Source organism: Schistocerca americana, chromosome 10 (assembly GCF_021461395.2).
Source record: "Schistocerca americana isolate TAMUIC-IGC-003095 chromosome 10, iqSchAmer2.1, whole genome shotgun sequence".
NCBI lineage: Eukaryota > Metazoa > Arthropoda > Insecta > Orthoptera > Acrididae > Schistocerca > Schistocerca americana.
In genome coordinates, this window is record NC_060128.1 from 106,215,907 (window position 1) to 106,241,208 (window position 25,302).

At 42.7% G+C, this 25,302-nt stretch overlaps 1 protein-coding gene across 1 annotated transcript in view; it reads left to right on the forward strand.

Moving 5' to 3' along the window:
- The first annotated feature begins 8,069 nt into the window (after nt 1-8,069).
- The window catches only part of LOC124552280 (tyrosine-protein kinase Fer-like), a 118,869-nt gene continuing 101,636 nt past the window's right edge, over nt 8,070-25,302 (forward strand). Inside the window, exon 1 of the mRNA XM_047126558.1 lies at nt 8,070-8,144. Within this exon, the coding sequence (XP_046982514.1) occupies nt 8,070-8,144 (75 nt within the window). The remainder of the gene's footprint in view (nt 8,145-25,302) is intronic.

The window sequence follows — 25,302 nt, forward strand, 5'->3', positions numbered from 1 at the left end:
TCGCTACAATTTTCTAATGCTGCAACTTCTCTGTATACTACAGCATCATCCGCGAAAAGCCGCATGGAACTTCCCACACTATCTACTAGGTCATTTATATATATTGTGAAAAGCAATGGTCCCATAACACTCCCCTGTGGCACGCCAGAGGTTACTTTAACGTCTGTAGACGTCTCTCCATTGATAACAACATGCTGTGTTCTGTTTGCTAAAAACTCCTCAATCCAGCCACACAGCTGGTCTGATATTCCGTAGGCTCTTACTTTGTTTATCAGAGCGACAGTGCGGAACTGTATCGAACGCCTTCCGGCAATAGGTCATGTCACTGGGCCTAAATTCTTCATGACTGGTTTGAAGTACATTATGGTCAACTTCAGCGAATAATTTGGTCACCCAGACCGGTCGCCATGATTCCCATCGAACATTTATGGAACGTAATCGAAAGATCAGTTCGGGCACTAAATCCTGCGCCGGGAACGCTTCTCCAATTACGGACAGCTAAAGTGCCAGCATGGCTCGGTATTCCTGCACGGGACTTCCAACGAACGACTTGCTGAGTCCATGCACGTGGAGTTACAGCACTACGGAGGGTGAAAGGAAGGTCGACACTGAATTAGGAGGGAACGGATGAGTTTGGTCACCTCATTCTGCTACGCGAGTTGGGGTGGCAATCATTAAAACAAAGGGCTTATTCGTTGCTGCGAGACCCTTTAGCGAAATGTCAATCTCCAATTTTCTGATCCGAATGCGAAAATATTTTGTTGGCGCCTATCTATACAGGGAGAAATGAGCATCGTAGACGTAGATTGGAGGGAGTTCACTTTAACGATGAACTGCAGCGCTCGCTTTCGTTAGCATTGTTCGAGAACTTGACACGATCGTCGGTTGACGTTTTTCGCTGACTTTCCAATGCAACTGAGAAGGGAACTTAAAAGCAGGACATTAATTACCGATCACCAACATAACCTGAAGAAAACCCAGCATTTGCAGTCTGGTTATTAACAACTGGAGACATTTATGTCAGTGTTTCGTATTTCAGTAGCTGCTATGTATCAGATAGTTTCTGATGTCAAAACTGACACATCCGAAGCACTTGACGAATTTCATTTAGCTGCCTATAAGGAAGATACTGTCAATAAAATATGATTAATGAGATGTGTAATATACATACCACCTGTCACAAAGGCTACTTGATAAAATTTGCTGCATACTTTGTTAGAAATTTATTCGATTATTACACGAAAACACTCTACGATAAGAGTGATACATAAACCATGTAATTATAGATCCCATGGACTAAAGCAACAAGAATGAGCAGTGGACGAGCTGTTCTAGGCGCATCTGTCTGGAACCACGCGGCTGCTACGGTCGCAGGTTCGAATCCTGGCTCGGTCATGGATGTGTGTGATGTCCTTAGGTTAGTTAGGTTTAAGTAGTTCAAGTCTAGGGGTTGATGACCTCAGATGTTAAGTCCCATAGTGCTTACAGCCATTTGAACCATTTGAGCAGGTCTTTCCTAATTTTTAATTGTGATGATATTTTTTACTTTTGGTCCGTCTAATTACAGCTAAATGAAGCACAATTCTCGCACCATACTCGTTGTTGTTGTTGTGGTCTTCAGTCCTCAGACTGGTTTGATGCAGCTCTCCATGCTGCTCTATCCTCTGCAAGCTGCTTCATCTCCCAGTACGTACTGCAGCCTACATCCTTCTGAATCTGTTTAGTGTACTCATCTCTTGGTCTTCCTGTACGATTTTTACCCTCCACGCTGCCCTACAATACTAATTTGGTGATCCCTTGATGCCTCAGAACATGTCCTACCAACCGGTCCTTTCTTCTAGTCAAGTTGTGCCACAAACTCCTCTTCTCCACAATTCTATTCAATACCTCCTCATTAGTTATGTGATGAACCCATACAATCTTCAGCATTCTTCTGTAGCACCACATTTCAAAAGCCTCTATTCTCTTCTTTTCCAAACTATTCATCGTCCACGTTTCACTTCCATACATGGCTACACTCCATATAAATACTTTCAGAAACGACCTCCTGACTCTTAAATCTATACTCAATGTTAACAAATTTCTCTTCTTCAGAAACGCTTTCCTTGCCATTCCCAGTCTACATTTTATATCCTCTCTACTTCGACCATCATCAGTTATTTTGCTCCCCAAATAGCAAAACTCCTTTACTACTTTAAGTGTCTCAAATGGCTCTGAGCACTATGGGACTTAACATCGATGGTCATCAGTCCACTATAACTTAGAACTACTTAAACCTAACTAATCTAAGGACATCACACAACACCCAGTCATCACGAGGCAGAGAAAATCCCTGACCCCGCCGGGAATCGAACCCGGGAACCCGGGCGTGGGAAGCGAGAACGCTACCGCACGACCACGAGCTGCGGACTAAGTGTCTCATTTCCTAATCTAATTCTCGCAGGAAAGCTTCCAACACGATTTCACGTACACAAACAGCAGTTGATCGGCCAATCATAGGGCCGAAATTTCACAGGGAGGCGACCTCGCGACGTTAAAATTGAGCAGAAATAGCGTTTACAAGGTTGGTAAGGCAGGTTGGAGAACTGAGAACAGGAGAAACGTTGACCACTACAGAACTTTCAATCGACACCACGTGCTACCATGGCGATCGGAAAAGGGATGGGAAACGGGAAGCCATCATGGCTGCTAGGAAGACTGCTGCCCTCGCCGATAAATAAAGAAAATTCCTGGAGCCAAGCTCCTCTCTCAGATCAGTGTGAGATAAGCTGCAAAAATCGTCAAATAAATCAGGTAACCCATATAAATTATTAATATTACCTGAATTATTACTTTACCGATTACCAGAATGCTTGGATTAGAAATATGAAATACGAGCACTGAATGTTGAATGAAGTGCACGTCTTTCAAGGTGTCGATCTGCTCGGGGGGTGGTCAGGGGTGGTGCGAACTGACACAACTCGTTGTTTCCAGAATGAGATTTTCACTCTGCAGCGGAGTGTGCGCTGAAATGAAACTTCCTGGCAGATTAAAACTGTGTGCCCGACCGAGACTCGAACTCGGGACCTTTGCCTTTCGCGGGCAAGTGCTCTACCATCTGAGCTACCCAAGCACGACTCACGCCCGGTACTCACAGCTTTACTTCTGCCAGTACCTCGTCTCCTACCTTCCAAACTTTACAGAAGCTCTCCTGCGAACCATGCAGAACTAGCACTCCTGAAAAAAAGGATATTGCGGAGACATGGCTTAGCCACAGCCTGAGGGATGTTTCCAGAATGAGATTTTCACTCTGCAGCGGAGTGTGCGCTGAAATGAAACTTCCTGGCAGATTAAAACTGTGTGCCCGACCGAGACTCGAACTCGGGACCTTTGCCTTTCGCGGGCAAGTGCTCTACCATCTGAGCTACCCAAGCACGACTCACGCCCGGTACTCACAGCTTTACTTCTGCCAGTACCTCGTCTCCTACCTTCCAAACTTTACAGAAGCTCTCCTGCGAACCTTGCAGAACTAGCACTCCTGAAAGAAAGGATATAGCGGAGACATGGCTTAGCCACAGCCTGAGGGATGTTTCCAGAATGAGATTTTCACTCTGCAGCGGAGTGTGCGCTGAAATGAAACTTCCTGGCAGATTAAAACTGTGTGCCCGACCGAGACTCGAACTCGGGACCTTTGCCTTTCGCGGGCAAGTGCTCTACCATCTGAGCTACCCAAGCACGACTCACGCCCGGTACTCACAGCTTTACTTCTGCCAGTACCTCGTCTCCTACCTTCCAAACTTTACAGAAGCTCTCCTGCGAACCTTGCAGAACTAGCACTCCTGAAAGAAAGGATATAGCGGAGACATGGCTTAGCCACAGCCTGAGGGATGTTTCCAGAATGAGATTTTCACTCTGCAGCGGAGTGTGCGCTGAAATGAAACTTCCTGGCAGATTAAAACTGTGTGCCCGACCGAGACTCGAACTCGGGACCTTTGCCTTTCGCGGGCAAGTGCTCTACCATCTGAGCTACCGAAGCACGAAGCAGGAAGTTTCATTTCAGCGCACACTCCGCTGCAGAGTGAAAATCTCATTCTGGAAACATCCCTCAGGTTGTGGCTAAGCCATGTCTCAGCTATATCCTTTCTTTCAGGAGTGCTAGTTCTGCAAGGTTCGCAGGAGAGCTTCTGTAAAGTTTGGAAGGTAGGAGTCGAGATACTGGCAGAAGTAAAGCTGTGAGGACCGGGCGTGAGTCGTGCTTGGGTAGCTCAGATGGTAGAGCACTTGCCCGCGAAAGGCAAAGGTCCAGAGTTCGAGTCTCGGTCGGGCACACAGTTTTAATCTGCCAGGAAGTTTCACAACTCGTTGTGTTCTGCGTCCTTCCGTGAACCATTCTGCACAGACACTGCTAAAAAGTTTTCCGCATGGATACATCACATGGTCTCATGGCAATAATGCGCCCTCTTTCAAACTCACTGGTTTGACGCTACGGTTCGCTCATATGTCTGCGAGGCATCCTGCATGTCTGCTCAATTCACGCAGATTCATTACTTTCGGTTTACAGCGACAACGGAAGCCGCAGGCACATTTTACCGGTAGGTGGTGCTGCGCCGCAATATCGATATTGACCTTGAACCCGCGTGCCCACATGGTTCACATGGCACTCATGTCTAGAGAACATACTAATGTACAGGTCCTGTGAATATGAATATCGTATTTCTAGTCGCTCAAGGTGTTCTTTTTTTCTGAACATGAATGTACACTCATGCTCAAAAATGAAGGATAATGATGGCCGGCCGGAATGGCCGAGCGGTTCTAGGCGCTTCAGTCTGGATCCGTGCGACCGCTACGGTTCTAGGGGACTGATGACCTCTCCACATACGGTGTGTTGGTGCACGTCAGAGTACGGTGCAGCGAGTACGTGTGCAGACGTTTTCAGACGTGCTAATGGTGACTGTGTGTTGAAAACGGCTCAAAGAACACATATTGATGATGTTATGAGGGGTGCAATACTAGGGCGACTGGAGGCTGGTCAAACATGGAAGGTCGTACCACGGGCCCTCCGTGTGCCACAAAGTGTGATCTCAAGGTTGTGGCAACGATTCCAGCAGACAGGAAACGTGTCCAGGTGCTACAGTACGGGACGTCCACAGTGTACAACACCACAAGATGACCGACATCTCACCATCAGTACCCGAAGACGGCCACGGAGTACTGCAGGTAGCCTTGCTCGGGACCCTACGGCAGCCACTAATACAGTTGTCTCCAGACACACAGTCTACAAACAAAAAAAATGGCTCTGAGTACTATGGGACTTAACATCTATGGTCATCAGTCCCCTAGAACTTAGAACTACTTAAACCTAACTAACCTAAGGACATCACACAACACCCAGTCATCACGAGGCAGAGAAAATCCCTGACCCCGCTGGGAATCGAACCCGGGAATCCGGGCGTGGGAAGCGAGAACGCTACCGATCGACCATGAGCTGCGGACAGACGACTGAACAGACACGGTTTATTCGCCCGGAGACCTGCAAGGTGCATTCCACTGACCCCTGGTCACAGGAGAGCCCGTAAAGCCTGGTGTCAAAAGCACAGTACATGGTCATTGGAACAGCGATCGCAGGTTATGTTCACGGACGAGTTCAGGTATAGTCTGAACAGTGATTCTCGCCGGGTTTTCATCTGGCGTGAACCAGGAACCAGATATCAGCACTTAATGTTCTTGAATGGGACCTGTATGGAGGTCGTGGTTTGATGGTGTGGGTTGGATTATGATTGGTGCACGTAGACACCTACATGTCTTTGACAGCGGAACTGTAACAGGTCAGGTGTATCGGGACGTCATTTTGCACCAGTATGTCCACTTTTTCAGGGGTACAGTGGGTTCCATCTTCCTCCTGATGGATGATAACTCACGGCTCCACCGAGCTGCCATAGTGGAAGAGTACCTTGAAACAGAAGGTATCAGACCAATGGAGTGCCTCCCTGTTCTCCAAACCTAAACTCCATTGAGCACGTCTGGGATGCTCTCGGTCGAAGTATCGCTGCACGTCTCCAAACCCCTACGACACTTCAGGATCTTTGACAGGCACTGGTGCAAGAATGTGAGGCTATATCACAGCAGCTGCTACACCACCTGATCCAGAATAAGCCAACCCGTTGTGCGGATTGTGTATGCGTGCATGGTGATCATATCCCATACTGACATTGGGGTACATGGAGTTTTGTAGCACATGTGTTTTGGGACGGTTTTCTCAACTTATCACCACTACCGTGGACTTACAGAACTGTGCCGTGTGTGTTCCCTATGTGCCTAGGCTATTAGCAGCAGTTTTGTGTAGTGCCACGTTGTGTGGCCCAGATTCTGCAGTTATCCTTAATTTATGAGCTTGAGTGTAGTGACCTTTGCTACATGTGACCTGGAACGTAGAAGATATTTCAGCGCATGTTTCATACTTACAGTTCTATTTAAATTTTATAGAGCATTAAAAATATTAGGACAGGTCGTTGTGATAGCACCAACAAAAGCCACTAGATTGCAGACGGATTAATAGCCCGAACAGTACCCGAGATTTCCCGAGCTCTGACGTAAACCGTCTGAACAGTTCGAGTCGTGTTAAGATATAGCCCTACTTGTTGTTGTTGTTGTGGTCTTCAGTCCTGGGACTGGTTTGATGCAGCTCTCCATGCTACTCTATCCTGTGCAAGCTTCTTCATCTCCCAATACTTACTGCAACCTACATCCTTCTGAATCTGCTTAGTGTATTCATCTCTTGGTCTCCCTCTACGATTTTTACCCTCCACGCTGCCCTCCAATGCTAAATTTGTGATCCCTTGATACCTCAGAACATATCCTACCAACCGATCCCTTCTTCTAGTCAAGTTGTGCCACAAACTCCTCTTCTCCACAATTCTATTCAATACCTCCTCATTAGTTATGTGATCTACCCGTCCAATCTTCAGCATTCTTCTGTAGCACCACATTTCGAAAGCTTCTGTTCTCTTCTTGTCCAAACTATTTATCGTCCACGTTTCACTTCCATACATGGCTACACTCCATACAAATACTTTCAGAAACGACTTCCTGACACTTAAATCTATACTCGATGTTAACAAATTTCAGTTCTTCAGAAACGCTCTCCTGGCCATTGCCAGTCTACATTTTGTATCCTCTCTACTTCGACCATAATCAGTTATTTTTCTCCCCAAATACGAAAACTCCTTTACTACTTTAAGTGTCTCATTTCCTAATCTAATTCCCGCATCATCACTCGACTTAATTCGACTACATTCCATTATCCTCGTTTTGCTTTTGTTGATGTTCATCTTATATCCTCCTTTCAAGACACCGTCCATTCCGTTCAACTGCTCTTCCAAGTCTTTTGCTGTCTCTGACAGAATTACAATGTCATCGGCGAACCTCAAAGTTTTTATTTCTTCTCCATGGATTTTAATACCTACTCCGAACTTTTCTTTTGTGTCCTTTACTGCTCGCTCAATATACAGATCGAATAACATCGGGGAGAGGCTACAACCCTATCTGACTCCCTACCCAACCACTGCTTCCCTGTCATGTCCCTCGACTCTTATAACTGCCTTCTGGTTTCTGTACAAATCGTAAATAGCCTTTCGCTCCCTGTATTTTAGCCCTGCCACCTTCAGAATTTGATAGAGGGTATTCCAGTCAACATTGTCAAAAGCTTTCTCTAAGTCTACAAATGCTAGAAATGTAGGTTTGTCTTTCCTGAATCTTTCTTCTAAGATAAGTCGTAAGGTCAGTATTGTCTCACTTGTTCCAACCACTGTATAAATGGCTTCAAAAGGTCAGCCCCACCACTGGGGACTCCTCTTTCCCAGCAGGAAAGATTTTCCCCCAAGAAACTGCCGATAGCGCCTTCTGCATCTTGTACCGTGAGTGGCCGCAGCCGCTTTATCATTGTTATCTCTGACTGCTCCGTTACTTCCTCGAACGTTGCGCGTCAGTGAAGCAGGTGTTTGTGTCAGCCGTAGACTGAGTGGCTGGCGTGGACATTTGTTGTCGCTGTTACTGTTTGCTCGTCTTGGCTTGGGGTTTGCGAGCGAGCAGCCATGGACTGCTGGCGTTGGCCGCGGAGTAAACGTCACGACGACCGGGAGCCGCTGGAAGAGGTTGACCCGCTCCAGGTAGGTCTCTGCATCACGTTCCAGGCGCGACATCACCTCCTCCCCCGCTGAATTACAGACCTGTATCACTACATCTACATTTACATTTATATCCCGCAAACGTTATGTGGCGGAAGGCACTTTTCGTGCCACTGTCATTACCTCCCTTTCTTGCTCCAGTCACGTATGGTTCGCGGGAAGAACGACCGCCGGTAAGCCTCCGTGGGCGCTCGAATCTCTCTAATTTTAAATTCGTGATCTCCTCGGTAGGTAGAAGTACGGGGAAACAATATATTCGATACCTCATCCAGAAACGCACCATCTCAAAACCTGGCGAGCAAGCTACACCGCGATGCAGAGCGCCTCTCTTGCAGAGTCTGCCACTTGAGTTTGCTAAACATCTCCGTAACGCTTACCAAATAACCCTGTGATGAAGCGCGCCGCTCTTCTTTGGATATTCTCTATCTCCTTTGTCAACCAGACCTGGTATGGATCCCACACTGATGAGCAGTACTCAAGTATAGGTCGAACGAGTGTTTTGTGAGCCACCTCCTTTGTTGATGGACTACATTTTCTAAGGACTCTCCCAATGAATCTCAACCTGGCACCCGCCTTACCAACAATTAATTTTATATGATCATTCCACTTCAAATCGTTCCGTACGCATACTCCCAGATATTTTACAGAAGTAACTGCTACCAGTATTTGTTCCGCTATCATATAATCATACAATAAATGATCCTTCATTGTATGTATTCGCAATACATTACATTTGTCTATGTTAAGGGTCAGTTGCCACTCCCTGCACCAAGTGCCTATCCGCTGCAGATATTCCTGCATTTCGCTGCAATTTTGTAATACTGCAACATCTCTGTATACTAGAGACTAATGTCGATTAGCAGTAGGGTTTTGGAACATGTACTGTGTTCGAACAGTATGAATTACCTCGAAGAAAAGGATTTACTGACACATAGTCAGCACGGCTCTAAATGGCTTTAAGCAGTATGGAACTTAACATCTGAGGTCGTCAGTCCTCTAGACTTGGAACTACTTAAACCTAACTAAGCTAAGGACATCTCACACAGCCATGCCCGAGGCAGGATTCGAACCTGCGACCGCAGTAGCAGCGCGGTCCCGGACTGAGGCGCCTAGAACCGCTCGACCACAGTGGCCGGCATAATCAGCATGGATACAGAAAATATTGTTTTTGTGAAACACAACTAGCTCTTTATACTCATGAAGTAATGAGTGCTATCGACAGGGGATGTCATTTTGATTCCATGTTTTTAGATTTCCAGAAGGCTTTCGACACGGTTCCTCACAAGTGTCTTCTAACCAAACTGCCTGTCTATGGAATATCGCCTCAGTTGCGCGGTTGCACTCGTGATTTGCTGTTGTAGAGGTCGCAGTTCGAAGTTATAGACGGAAAGTCATCGAGTAAATGAGAAGTAATATCCGGCGTTCCCCAAGGACGTGTTATAGGCTCCCTATTGTTCCTGATCTATATTCACGACATAGGAGTCAATCTAAGTAGCCCTCTTAGATTGTTTGCAGATGATACTGTAATTTAGTGTCTTGTATAGTTATCAGATGACCAAAACGAATCGCAAAATGATTTAGATATGTGTATGGTGTGAAAAGTACCAATTGTTCCTGAATAAAGAGAAGTGTGAAGTTATTCACACAAGTATTAAAAGAAATCCGCTAAATTTCGATTACGCGTGAAACCTTCCCGTCTCCTCTATATCTCTTTTGTGTTACGCAACCTTCCGTTCTACAATAACCTATGAAACCTTCCCTTTCGATTTCTACCTCTTGCTTAACAATAACAAACGAAATCTTCCCTTTGAAATTTATTCTCTTTCTCAATCTTCGCATACAAATTTAAATGCTGCTCATTAAAAGTTATTTTCTCATTATTTCAACGAAACATAGAATGTGTCGTCGCCGTGGTCCTCAGTCGTTACCTGCAATAACCCAGAACTGTTCCTTACCTTTTTTACTGTTACTGGATCGCCATCTGACTGCTACATCAAACTGCGACATGAATATACTTACTGTGTTTTACTATACTCTATTAGCTGCTGGTGGGCTTTCATAATAAGTGGCTGTATTTATTACCAAAGCTGACGTTATTCTTTAATAGCAAAGCTGACGTTATTCTTTTGTTAATTTGACTGAAGTTACGTAATTCATAGTTAATCTTTTTCTTGACAACAAAAAAATTCTGCAAAGTTTTACGTTGATGGTTTTTGGGATGGATTATAATCAGTAATGCAATATTGCTGGCAAAAAATAATTATATTCTGAATGAAATGATTTTACAAACGTTCAGATGGGACTTACTTTTTACAATAATCTTACAACTAGCAAAGCGCAAACATACCTTCAGTAGTCTTGAGTTTCTCAACAAATTAATTCAATAATGTTAGTTCCTCTTGTGATAACAGTTAGCTGTTGTCTCTGTACATCCGTTTATTATCTCTTGTAAATCATAGCTGGTGGCTGGCAGGCACACCGCTCCTCTCAACCTCTCGCTTCAGACCTGCTACCGACTCGCTTCACTTCTCGCTTACTACCGACTTCCTACGCAAGTTAAAGTGCGGTCTCTCCTGCCAACAGTGCTTTCTGGTGCAGACAATCCCTGCTACCATTACAAAATGTGTCAATGCGCGGTCTTTCCCGCTCTTTTCTTAAAATGTATCCATATGCGGTCTCTCCCGCCCTTTTTAAAATTATATCAATGTGTGGTCTCTCTTGCCAACAATATTTTGGTGCAGACATTCCTTGCTACCATATTTCTTTCCAACATGACATATATTAATTATTCCTACTTAATCCTATTAATAAAATATAAGCATCCTTCATAAATTGTGGTTTGACAGTAGACAATAGAAATATACACGTGTTGCATAACCCTCCACTGGGTTTCCTTAAAATTTTCCTACGTCATTAAATCACTTGGACTTGACGTAAGGAGAAAATTTGATTATAGAAATATGTGTAGTAATAAGTACATTAATGATGGAATATTTCTTTCAACAAAGCACATACATATACTGTCATAAGAATTTGTTTTTCTAAGTCCAACAAAGAGAATATTCAAAAGAGTATACATCAAAATATACAAGTAATATGAGTCAGTAAGTTGGAGGTGTACATCAGGTAGTAAAAGTTATTTATATCTCTAATAGTAATGGATGGAAAAAATTAGAATAAATTTGTTTCTCTGGTAAAATTGGCATCTATTAGTACCATATTCAAGGAAGGGAAAAAAGGCATTGGATAGCATGGTCAAAGCACTGGCAACAGTGCCTCACATAGCACAACACCAGGTTTTGCCATGTGATTCCGTCGTCTCTTTGATCCATAGTTTTAGTGTAACCAAACACTAAGTTAACCGTCGAATTGCCTGAGTTGCCGCAGCTGCATCAGTTACGAGTTCCAACTCCAATATTCCGTTAGTAGTGATGGTGTGCATCTTGGTATGCAAGCACCTATTGACGTACATAATGACTGTGGTGTGCATCTTGGTACGCCGACACATCATAGAAAACATCGTAGATTGAAGTAACGTGGGTCACTATTCACTTTGTTTGTGCTCCATAACCATGGGGATGCACAGGGATTAAAGTACAGATATAATCATTTTGTCAAAAGGTTCACAGATATGGTTGATACCGTTATTACCAAATTTTACATCATCTCTTTCCTCTGTGCTCATAAAAATTATCTTTAACGTATTCCTATTTTACGTTTAAAAGGAAAAAATATGTCACCTTGTGTGACTCTAGAAAAAGTTTATAGTTTTAAACAATTACATAAAAAAAAACATTTTCCATCTGCAATGAATTCAGCCTACAGTAGATATGACGTTACGTGACAGTCAATAACAAACAAATATTCCTGTACGTGGAATTTAGTAGTACATTTAGGCATCAACTTTTTAAATAAAATACACAAGTACCTTTATACAAACTATGTCACTTTCTGTGACTTTAGCAGATACATTTCCTCTAAATAAATCATAATCTGGTGCTCATATAAATAATTACATAAAGGCACTGTTATATTATTTCACAGATTGTGGATTCACAGTTTTTGAAATATGAAATTACATTTTGACAATCTATGTCATTTTCTGTGACTTTTGTATGTTCGGTAATGTGGTTGTCAGTTACGAGTCATATTGTCAGTCGACTATATATTTTGTGTGAGTGCTGTAGCATACATCGTAATTGTTATTTAAGAGAAAACATTTGTATTTTACGCAGAGTGCGAATCGGTATGCTGACATTTGGTGTGATGTGTTTTTCCTATGTATGTATCTGATGTAAAAGATATCATGTTCAATGCAGAAAAATTTTTTCGAATAGCAAAGTACATATAGCAATCAATTTAATGTGGTTTCTCCATCCGTAGTGCTGTGCTGCGCTGTGTCACCTGTTATCAAAATAAGCCATTACTAAATTATATTCCTTGCATCTAACATCTTCATTCTCCTCTCTCCTTTGTACCTCGTGTCATCTCTCTGCATAACCTATAATAAAATATTCATTGTTAATAATCATCAGCGCACGGCATGACTTCAACATCTCTCTGCATCTGGAAAATCACGTCAGCTCTCGGCATGACCTCTAAAGCATTTATCCATATTTCTCCGTATTCGATATTTATATTATAATTAAAACTACGTTTATTTTGGTGAACTATGACAACAATGCTGCATGCACAGGTTAAAGAATACATCTAATTGCTACTACTGTATGAAAATCATTTGTACGTGTTATACTTTTACACTGAAAGTAGTCCCGTTAATTGGTTCACTTACCTTACGTAATGTGAAATAAATGTCCTGAGAGAACGCTTCTAAGACTGCTATTAATGTTCAGTGTATTTATCTATGGTCGAGTCGAGGTGACCTGTTGTGCACGTAAATAACCCGTTAGTAGCTCACTGTGTTCGCGCTTGCTGGGATGTGTCAAAAAGCTCATTGTTATACTCTGTCTATATGTATCCCTGCAAGAAGGTTTTTCTGTTTTAAGAATTTCTTTATGTTTGACATATGATCGTTTCCTCTCGATTTTTTTGTTCTGAGTGTCTCAATGTGTACTACATTAGCGTGCGGAATATTTCGAATTCTGTATGGTCCTGCATATAGAAGTTCAAATTTTTTGTATCGATTCTTCCCTTTATGTGACAGATAGTGGGTACGGACCAGTACCTTATCGCCAATCTCGTACTTGCGTAATCTACTTACCTGCTTCTGCTGTCTCTTCCGACGATCTGCAGCTCGTTTAATGTTCGCTAATGCCATGTCACAATGACAAAATCTACACTTCTTTGGAAAAGTAATCATTTCAGTAAGTTTATTCGGTGGGTCTTTATTCGTCAGTATTACAGCTGGTGAGAGCATCATTGACTCTTTAGGTATTGCATTTATTACTTCCTGAAACTGTAAAATGTATTCGTCCCATGTTGTATGCTTTCTGTGGCAATAAATGCTACATAGTTTCCCGATCTCTTTCATTATTCTTTCTGACGGGTTAGAAGAACTTTGATATCTTGATATGTAAACTGGTGTTATGTTCTTACTCTCTAACATTTGTTTCCATATGTCTGACCTAAACTGCGGTCCGTTATCTGAAATAACCTTCTATACATGTCATACTACTGATAGAAAATCTCTTACAAATGCTCTTGATACTAATCTAACTGCTGCTTTCCTTAGTGGAGAAAATGTTACACATTTGAATGTCAGTTCTACGGCTACTAGAATATAACTATAACCTTCACTTGTTCTGGGGATTTCACCGAAAAGATCTACTGCTGCCATGTGTCTTAACTTAACCGGTATGATGGGATACAGTGGTGGAATATGTGATACTGTTGATTATTTAGCTTTCTGACATATCTTGCAGGATGCTATAACTTTGCGAATCTGTTTTTCCATATTGTTGAAGTGACAATTTTGTCGAAGATTTAGAAAGCATTTCCTAGCTCCGTAATGTGCAAAGCTTAGGTGCGTACACCATATCAACTTGTTTCTGATCCCTTCTGGAATGCATAAAAGCCAATTGTAGCCGTCTGGGTACGAGCGAATAAACAGAATATTTTGATGTATAGTGTAATTATGTCTGATTTTTGCGTTGCTCTTGTCTCGCCAAGGCGTTACAATCTCGTATAGTGTTTCATCTTTCTGCTGTTCTCTCTCTATGTTCTGTACTGCTGATGATATAAAATTTTCGAAAGCTACGTGTTTGATATACATAATACTATGGTTGTTGTGGCAGAAGGTATTTTCTTTCTCTAGTCGTTTATGGTGAATAGATCTCGATAGTGCGTCGGCAACAATATTCTGCGTGCCTGGAATGTGTACAATAGTAAAGTCGATCTCTTGTAGATATAATTTCGAACGGCTTAGTCTATCATGCGTAAGTTTTGCTGATAATAAAAACTGGATTGCTCAGTGATCAGTATATAGATAGTGACGGAATCTCTTAAATTCCCTACTACGCATAGTGTCTCTAATTCTGCTACAGAATAATTGCGCCCTACTGGAGAAAGTATTCTGCTTGCAAACGCAATATGTTTAACGATTGTCTTACCTTCCTCCTCTACTTCCTGGAAAATATGTACTCCTAGTGCTGTAGTTGAACCATCTGTTGCAATGGAAAAGTTTTGTGTTGGGTCAGGATGTGATAACAAAGGTGCCCTTAGTAACGCTTCTTTCAAATTCTCGAATTCAGCTTCAGCGTCTTCATTCCATGACCAAATTGTGTTTTTACTTGTGAGCTGGTATAGCAAGGGTGTGTCTAATGCTTTATAATGAATGAATTTTCTAAAATAATTAATAAGGCCTAAAAAGCTCCCAAGGTCCTTCTTATTTGTTGGCACGTCGATATCTTTCAATGCTTCCAATTTGTCGGAGTCTGGTGCAATACCTGTTTGTGGAATGATATGACCTAGAAATTTTATTGAGGCTTTTCCAAATTCCAATTTACGGAGGTTTATAGTTACACCGCTCTGCTCGAATGTATTCAGTAATTGTTGAAGGGCGTGGTTGTGCTGTTCCCAGTTTTCTGCTGCGATTAGAATGTCATCTACATGTGTAGTAATTTTGTTTTTAAGATCCTGTGGGAGAATTGTATTCATGCTTCGAATAAAGACTGCAGACGAAATCGTTAGTCCAAACGGAAGTTTACAAAATTGGTAACATTCATCAAAGCAAAGAAATGCCGTACATTTTCAGCAATTTGGATGCAACTGTACTTGCCAAAATCCTGATTTGAGATAGAGGGTGGTATATATAGAGGTGCCATGAAACTTCTGCAGCAACTCTTCTAACGTCTGTGGTGGGTCAGTTTCTGTAATGATTATTTCATTAACCTGACGTGAATCTAAAACTAAACGGAGCGATCCATCCTTCTTTGCAACGATGTGTAATGTATTTATATATTGGCTTGCTGCTGATTCAATTATACTCTGGTCAATCATTGCTCGTAACTCTTTCTTAACTGCTTCTGTGTGTACATGCGGGATTGGATAGTGTTTTGCTTTGTAAGTCTCGTGTGGTTTCACCTGAAATTCGTACATAAATCCTGTCATCGTTCCTGGAACATTGTTAAAAACTGTTTTATGTTGCACAAGAATATTTTCTGAACCTGTGCGTTCTGTGTCGTCTTTTGCTATACTGTCTCTAACCTTGCGTGTAATTGTCTCTAATACATTATACTCCTGTTCCTCTGCCATGTCGTTATTATGTGTATTCGTGTATAGTGTGAGATAACAATCGTTATCTTTAGAATCTGCAATAATCTCGATCCTGTGCATATTTTGTTCTTCTGAGGATACTGTGTTTTGAAATCTCACTACCACTTTATTCTCTTCCTTCTGTATTGTTAGGTATGACGATTTGAAGTCAATCTTTGCGTCGTACTGTACGAGAAAATTGATTCCTAATATTATATCAGTTGTTAAATGTGGAAGTATCCAACAATTGCTGTGGAAAGTTTGCCCTGCAAAAACAAACGTTAATTGTGTCTATCTTTTGACTTCAATGCTTTTTCCTGGAAATGCTCCCTTAACTTTAGTTTTGTTTATTGGGAATACTGGGTAACCATTATTGCTATTGCATCTGTTAAATATGTCTTCGATAATTACGCACATTGGTGAGCCTGAATCAATTATTGCTAAAATATTTTGTGACTTTAAATTTATCTGGATTATTGGGTGGCATATAGTTTTCTGCATGATCGGTTTTTCGTGTAACAATGTGTCTCGCACGTCGTCCAATGTAATGGCATTCTCTATCGTTATCTTTTCTCTGTCCTTGTCCATAGTGTCGTCAGTTATAGATTCATCACAGGCTCTCTAGTCATAAATGTTCTGACGTTTCATTTTCTGTTGGGGAGTGTTTTGTGTTTTCTTTGAGCTGTACTGTTCTACCGTTTTGATTATTAGCGGTAGGTGTCGGATGAAATCTTGTGTCTGGTACATTCATACGATGACATAGTAGTTGTGCAATGTTTGAATTTCTATGAAAATTATCATTGTAGAATGTCCTTTGCGGTCGGTGTTCGTTTTCTCTCCTTGTGTCGTTATAGCTGTGGTTATACGGCGAGGCACGCGTGTTTCTCTGAAAAGGCTGTCTTTGTTCGTTTTGTGTATTTTGCGGCTAACCCATGTAATTGCTTGCACCTGTCCCATTTCCTGGCCGTTGACTCATGTGAAAGTTTGACCGGTTTGGCATTTCCTGTCATATATGTGTCGTGTTGTTTGGATGGCTTTGTTGCTGTCTTGAATTGTAATGTACATTGTTATTATACGGCCGTTCATTGAATCCTTGTGTGTATTATACATTAAAATTTTCATTTTCACTGCGAAAGCGTTTATTACGATTGTTATTGCCAAATCATGTTTGCTCAAAAGTAGCATTGTTTGTCTGGTTTGTGTTATGCCGTGAAAAGTTCTTATTAACAAACACATAATCAGTCTGGTGTACCCCCAGCAATTGCAGGATGTCTTTAAATGCGTACACACTGTCCTTTTGCTGGCCTGTTAATAATGACACTTTCAATGCTCTGGGAAGTTCTGAAATACACAGCTGTATTAATGCGGATTGACTGTATGGCTCATTGAGGTATTGGTTTTGTTCAACCATATACTCGAGGAATTGTGTGATTGTTTGGAAAGTAGATTTCTCGAAATTTGGCAGACTAATTAGCCGATCTTTAATGCTACTCTGTGTGGTATCTGACCAATATGCTGCTAGAAATGCTTCCTGGAATTCTTCTACTGAAAAACGCTGTCTAGCAATTGGTCGCATTCTTCTCGCTGGTTCCCCTTCAAGAAAACTAATAATAAATTCTAGGTTATGTTGAACTGGCCATGACAGTGGGCGTGCCGCATAGAATTGTTGGATACAGTCCAGTGGACGTATTTGCGTCCTGTCGTTTTTAAATCTTTTAAACTTTCTCACAGAAAGGAAATGCTTGTGGTCGAAACCGTCATGCCTTTGTGTGTAATTATTTTCGTAATGTTCTGCATATGAATTTACGAGTCTTTCTGCCTGATTAAGATCTCTTACTCTCTGAAGTCTACCGACATTGTATATATTGTGCATCTGAGGCATGTCGTAATGGTGTGTGTTCTGTTGGAATTGAGTGTTTGCGGTTGTTTCTTCTGTGTCAGCTATCCCTTGCTGTAAAGAATTGGTTTTCTGATGTAACAAATTATTACGTGATTCTAGGTCTGCGGTTGTTTGTTGCACATTTGTAATTTGCGTATCTTTACTATTACAAATCTGTTGAACTGAGACTGGTGTAGTGTCATCTGATTTACTGTCATTGTTAGTATCTAACAGGTCTATTCTTGTAGTGAGTTCGTTGATCTTTTCTGTTAATTCTTTTCGTAATTTACGATTACTTTTAGTTACTTTCTTAAAATCTGCTTTCAAATTTTCTGAGTCTTGATTAATTTCTATGTCTTCTGTTTTGTCAGTTAGTGTCAGAACTTCTTCTGTTAATTTATCCCTAATATTCTATTTCAGTGTCTGTAGAAATTTTCGCCTCAATTGTGTGTGATTGGATTTCCGTGAGCCTCTCTTGTATTTGAATATTTGCCTCCTTAACCGTTTCGATTTCTTCCGAAATCGAGTGTATGTGATTGTCCACGTAAGTTTTTCCCTGAGCAAACACTTTCTTTTTGTCGTCCTGTCGCTGTTTAGTAATTGTTTGTAATAGTTATTTTCGTTCTTTATCCTGCGATCGCACCAGTTTGCGGTGACGTATCAAACAGTTTTCTGTGTGATTGTTAAAACGTTCATCAATGTGAGAGTTTTGTTTAGAAAAGTTCTCTGCCATTGTTTCTCGTATGCTAGCCGCGAATGCTTCTTGTTTATCTGTTATTTCTTGAACCTTGACGTGTAATTCTTGGTTTGATTGTGAACATTTTTCGGCGACTGCTTGAATTTCTACCTTGATTTCGTTTTTTATGTCTGCTGAGTCTTGTGCCCTTCTGCTAAAGTTCTGATTCATGTCTTGTCTCATTTGTAGCAAAAATGCCATTATTGGATCCGTTTCAGATTGACTTCTACATCTACATCTACATTTATACTCCGCAAGCCACCCAACGGTGTGTGGCGGAGGGCACTTTACGTGCCACTGTCATTACCTCCCTTTCCTGTTCCAGTCGCGTATGGTTCGCGGGAAGAACGACTGTCTGAAAGCCTCCGTGCGCGCTCTAATCTCTCTAATTTTACATTCGTGTTCTCCTCCGGAGGTATAAGTAGGGGGAAGCAATATATTCGATACCTCATCCAGAAACGCACCCTGTCGAAATCTGGACAGCAAGCTACACCGCGATGCAGAGCGCCTCTCTTGCAGAGTCTGCCACTTGAGTTTATTAAACATCTCCGTAACGCTATCACGGTTACCAAATAACCCTGTGACGAAACGCGCCGCTCTTCTTTGGATCTTCTCTATCTCATCCGTCAAACCGATCTGGTACGGATCCCACACTGATGAGCAATACTCAAGTATAGGTCGAACGAGTGTTTTGTAAGCCACCTCATTTGTTGATGGACTACATTTTCTAAGAATTCTCCCAATGAATCTCAACCTAGTACCCGCCTTACCAACAATTAATTTTATACGATCATTCCACTTCAAATCGTTCCGCACGCATACTCCCAGATATTTTACAGAAGTAACTGCTACCAGAGTTTGTTCCGCTATCATACAATCATACAATAAAGGATCCTTCTTTCTATGTATTCGCAATACATTACATTTGTCTATGTTAAGGGACAGTTGCCACTCCCTGCACCAAGTGCCTATCCGCTGCAGATCTTCCTGCATTTCGCTACAATTTTCTAATCCTGCAACTTCTCTGTATACTACAGCATCATCCGCGAAAAGCCGCATGCAACTTCCGACACTATCTACTAGGTCTTTTATATGTATTGTGAAAAGCAATGGTCCCATAACACTCCCCTGTGCCACGCCAGAGGTTACTTTAACGTCTGTAGACGTCTCTCCATTGATAACAACATGCTGTGTTCTGTTTGCTAAAAACTCTTCAATCCAGCCACACAGCTGGTCTGATATTCCGTAGGCTCTTACTCTGTTTATCAGAGCGACAGTGCGGAACTGTATCGAACGCCTTCCGGAAGTCAAGAAAAATAGCATCTACCTGGGAGCCTGTATCTAATATTTTCTGGGTCTCATGTATTTGTATTCGTTGTTAAAGGATGTACATCTGTGTTCATTTGAACATCCTCTGATGATTGTAATCGTGTAACCTCTTCCGTGGTTTCGGAATCTCCGTTAGTAAAAGTGTGGTATCTGCCACGCAGATTGTGTAGCTGTGTACCGTTTGACTCTGTTACGGCACATAATGGACTCACACCGCTTGACTGCATTATAGTGGTATCGTTACTGAAACTATTATGTCTGCTAGGCGTAATTGGTGGCTGTGTAGCGACTGTTGTATTTAAAAACAAATTATTTTGCACTAATGTCTCATTATCAGTTGGCATTTCTGAAGTTGATTGTTCGACAAAAGATTCCATATTATTACTACTCTCGAATGCCTGTTCACCTAACGTTTCACTATCCTAAGGACAAACACACACACCCATGCCCGAGGGAGGACTCGAACCTCCGCCGGGACCAGCCGCACAGTCCATGACTGCAGCGCCTCACACCGCTTGGCTAATCCCGCGCGGCGGGAAATTTTTAAATCAAGGGTTACTGAAGGATGGATCGGTCGCACTGGACAAAATGATTCAGCCTTACATTAGTGGCCTCCAGGGTCACTGGACCTGATTGTATGTGAATTTCTTGTGGGGTCTTATAAAAGACTCTGCTTGTGTGCCTCCGTTACCGACAACAACGAATGAACTCAGACATCACGTATTATTTCACACGTATTATTTCTGTCTATCCCTGAAAAGAATTTCTCATCAATATTTTCTACCCTTTTATCACTCTGAGAACGAGTAATTATTCTACATCTACATGACTACTCTGCAATTCACATTTAAGTGCTTGGCAGAGGGTTCATCGAACCACAATCATACTATCTCTCTCCATTCCACTCCCGAACAGCGCGCGGGAAAAACGAACACCTAAACCTTTCTGTTCGAGCTCTGATTTCTCTTATTTTATTTAGATGATCATTCCTACCTATGTAGGTTGGGCTCAACAAAATATTTTCGCATTCGGAAGAGAAAGTTGGTGACTGAAATTTCGTAAATAGATCTAGCCGCGACGAAAAACGTCTTTGCTCTAATGACTTCCACCCCAATTCGCGTATCATATCTGCCACACTCTCTCCCCTACTACGTGATAATACAAAACGAGCTGCCCTTTTTTGCACCCTTTCGATGTCCTCCGTCAATTCCACACCGCGCAGCAATATTCTAACAGAGGACGAACGAGTGTAGTGTAAGCTGTCTCTTTAGTGAACTTGTTGCATCTTCTAAGTGTCTTGCCAATGAAACGCAACCTTTGGCTCGCCTTCCCCACAATATTATCTATGTGGTCTTTCCAACTGAAGTTGTTCGTAATTTTAACACCCAGGTACTTAGTTGAATTGACAGCCCTGAGAATTGTACTATTTATCGAGTAATCGAATTCTAACGGATTCCTTTTGGAACTCATGTGGATCACCTCAACTTTTAGTTATTTAGCGGCAACTGCCACCTGTCACACCATACAGCAATCTTTCCTAAACCGCTTTGCAACTGATACTGGTTTTCGGATGACCTTAATAGACGGTAAATTACATCATCATCTGCGAACAACCTAAGAGAACTGCTCAGATTGTCACCCAGGTCATTTATATACACTCCTGGAAATGCAAAAAAGAACACATTGACACCGGTGTGTCAGACCCACCATACTTGCTCGGGACACTGCGAGAGGGCTGTACAAGCAATGATCACACGCACGGCACAGCGGACACACCAGGAACCGCGGTGTTGGCCGTCGAATGGCGCTAGCTGCGCAGCATTTGTGCACCGCCGCCGTTAGTGTCTGCCAGTTTGCCGTGGCACACGGAGCTCCATCGCAGTCTTTAACACTGGTAGCATGCCGCGACAGCGTGGACGTGAACCGTATGTGCAGTTGACGGACTTTGAGCGAGGGCGTATAGTGGGCATGCGGGAGGCCGGGTGGACGTACCGCCGAATTGCTCAACACGTGGGGCGTGAGGTCTCCACAGTACATCGATGTTGTCGCCAGTGGTCGGCGGAAGGTGCACGTGCCCGTCGACCTGGGACCGGACCGCAGCGACGCACGGATGCACGCCAAGACCGTAGGATCCTACGCAGTGCCGTAGGGGACCGCACCGCCACTTCCCAGCAAATTAGGGACACTGTTGCTCCTGGGGTATCGGCGAGGACCATTCGCAACCGTCTCCATGAAGCTGGGCTACGGTCCCGCACACCGTTAGGCCGTCTTCCGCTCACGCCCCAACATCGTGCAGCCCGCCTCCAGTGGTGTCGCGACAGGCGTGAATGGAGGGACGAATGGAGACGTGTCGTCTTCAGCGATGAGAGTCGCTTCTGCCTTGGTGCCAATGATGGTCGTATGCGTGTTTGGCGCCGTGCAGGCGAGCGCCACAATCAGGACTGCATACGACCGAGGCACACAGGGCCAACACCCGGCATCATGGTGTGGGGAGCGATCTCCTACACTGGCCGTACACCACTGGTGATCGTCGAGGGGACACTGAATAGTGCACGGTACATCCAAACCGTCATCGAACCCATCGTTCTACCATTCCTAGACCGGCAAGGGAACTTGCTGTTCCAACAGGACAATGCACGTCCGCATGTATCCCGTGCCACCCAACGTGCTCTAGAAGGTGTAAGTCAACTACCCTGGCCAGCAAGATCTCCGGATCTGTCCCCCATTGAGCATGTTTGGGACTGGATGAAGCATCGTCTCACGCGGTCTGCACGTCAAGCACGAACGCTGGTCCAACTGAGGCGCCAGGTGGAAATGGCATGGCAAGCCGTTCCACAGGACTACATCCAGCATCTCTACGATCGTCTCCATGGGAGAATAGCAGCCTGCATTACTGCGAAAGGTGGATATACACTGTACTAGTGCCGACATTGTGCATGCTCTGTTGCCTGTGTCTATGTGCCTGTGGTTCTGTCAGTGTGATCATGTGATGTATCTGACCCCAGGAATGTGCCAATAAAGTTTCCCCTTCCTGGGACAATGAATTCACGGTGTTCTTATTTCAATTTCCAGGAGTGTAGATCAGGAACTGCAGAGGTCTCAGGACGCTTCCCTGGGGAACACCTGATATCACTTCAGTTTTACTTGATGATTTACCGTCTATTACTACGAACTGCGACCTTCCAGACAGGAAATCACGAATCCAGTCGCAAAACTGAGACGATACCCCATAGGCCCGCAGCTCGATTAGAAGTCGCTTGTGAGGAACGGTGTCAAAAGCTTTCCGGAAATACGGAATCAACTTGAGATCCCCTGTCGATAGCGGCCATTACTTCGTGCGAATAAAGAGCTGGCTGTGTTGCACAAGAACGATGTTTTCTGAAACCATGCTGATTACGTATCAATAGATCGTTCCCTTCGAGGTGATTCATAATGTTTGAATACAGTATATGCTCCAAAACCCTACTGCAAACCGACGTCAATGATATAGGTCTGTAGATAGATGGATTACCCCTACTACCCTTCTTAAACACTGGTGTGACCTGCGCAATTTTCCAGTCTGTACCGGTGAGCGAGCGGTTATATATGAGTGCTAAGTAGGGAGCTATTGTATCAGCGTAATCTGAAAGGAACCTAATCGGTACACAATCTGGACCTGAAGACCTGCCCGTACCAAGCGATTTGAGTTGCTTCGCAACCCCTAAGGTATCTACTTCTAAGAAACTCATGCTAGCAGCTGTTCGTGTTTCAAATTCTGGAATATTCCATTCGTCTTCCCTGGTGAAGGAATTTCGGAAAACTGCGTTCAATAACTCCGCTTTAGCGGCACAGTCGTCGGTAACAGTACCATCGGCACTGCGCAGCGAAGGTATTGACTGCGCCTTGCCTCTTGTGTACTTTACATACATTCTGCGGGACATTGTCTATAATTAGCACAGTCAACAAAATATATCACTGTTTAAAGCGGATTCAACACTGAACACTTTTCAACGCAGCATAAGACCAAACAGAATTCCTGATGGGTTGTGAATTAAAGGTATGCACTTTAGTATAAGCGTTGCGCCACTTAACACGCTTATTTATACAATTGTAAGAGTCAGTTTATTCATTTTCGCAGTAGATTCACTAAAGAGTCTTACTGATTGGATGTCGCCAAGTGAAACCCGTCTCCTCTATATCTCTTTTGTGTTACGCAACCTTCCCTTCTACATTAACCTATGAAACCTTCCCTTTCGATTTGTACCTCTAGCTTAATAATAACAAATTAATTCTCTTTCTCAGTCTTCGCATACAAATTTAATTGCTGCTTATTAAAAGTGATTTACTGATTATTTCGACGAAACATAGAATGTGTCGTCGTCGTGGCCCTCAGTCGTTATCTGCAATAACCCAAAACTCTTCCTTACCTTTCTTACTGTTACTGGATCGCCATCTGACTGCTACATCGAATTGCGACATGAATATACTTACTCTGTTTTACTATACTCTATTAGCTGCTGATGGGCTGTCATAATAAGTGGCTGTATTTATTACCAAAGCTGACGTTATTCTTTAATAGCAAAGCTGACGTTATTCTTTAATTAATTTGACTGAAGTTACGTACTTCATAGTTAAACATTTTCTTGACAACAGTAACATTTTGCAAAGTTTTACGTTGATGGTTTTTGGAATGGATTATAATCAGTAATGCAATATAGCTGGCAAAAATTAATTATATTCTGTATGAAATAATTTTACAAACGTTCAAATGGGACTTACTTTTTACAATAATCTTACAACTAGCAATGCGCAAACATACTTTCAGTAGTCTTGAGTTTCTCAAAAAATTAATTCAATAATATTAGTTCCTCTTGTGATAATAGTTAGCTGATGTCTCTGTACATCCGTTTACAATCTCTTGTAAATCATAGCTGATGGCTGGCAGGCACACCGCTCCTCTCAACCTCTCGCTTCAGATCTGCTACCGACTCGCTTCACATCATGCTTACTACAGACTTCCTACGAAAGCTAAAGTGCGGTCTCTCCTGCCAACAATGCTTTCTGGTGCAGACAATCCCTGCTACCATTACAAAATGTATCAGTGCGCGGTCTTTCCCGCTCTTTTCTTAAAATGTATCCATACGCGGTCTCTCCCGCCCTTTTTAAAGTTATATCAATGTGCGGTCTCTCTTGCCAACAATGTTTTGGTGCCGACATTCCCTGCTACCACAATTCTTTCCAACATGACTAATATTAATTATTCCTACTTAATCCTATTAATAAAATATAAACATCCTTCATAAATTGTGGTTTGACAATAGACAATAGAAATGTAGACGTGTTGCACGCGGTAACTTAAAACATATCTGAAGGTTGCAAATTCAACTAAACACTTAGAGATTACAATTATAAATAATCTAAATTGGAACGATCGCGTAGATAATGTTGTGGGTAGAGCAAGGTAAAGACTGCGATTCATTGGCAGAACACTTAGGACGTGCAAC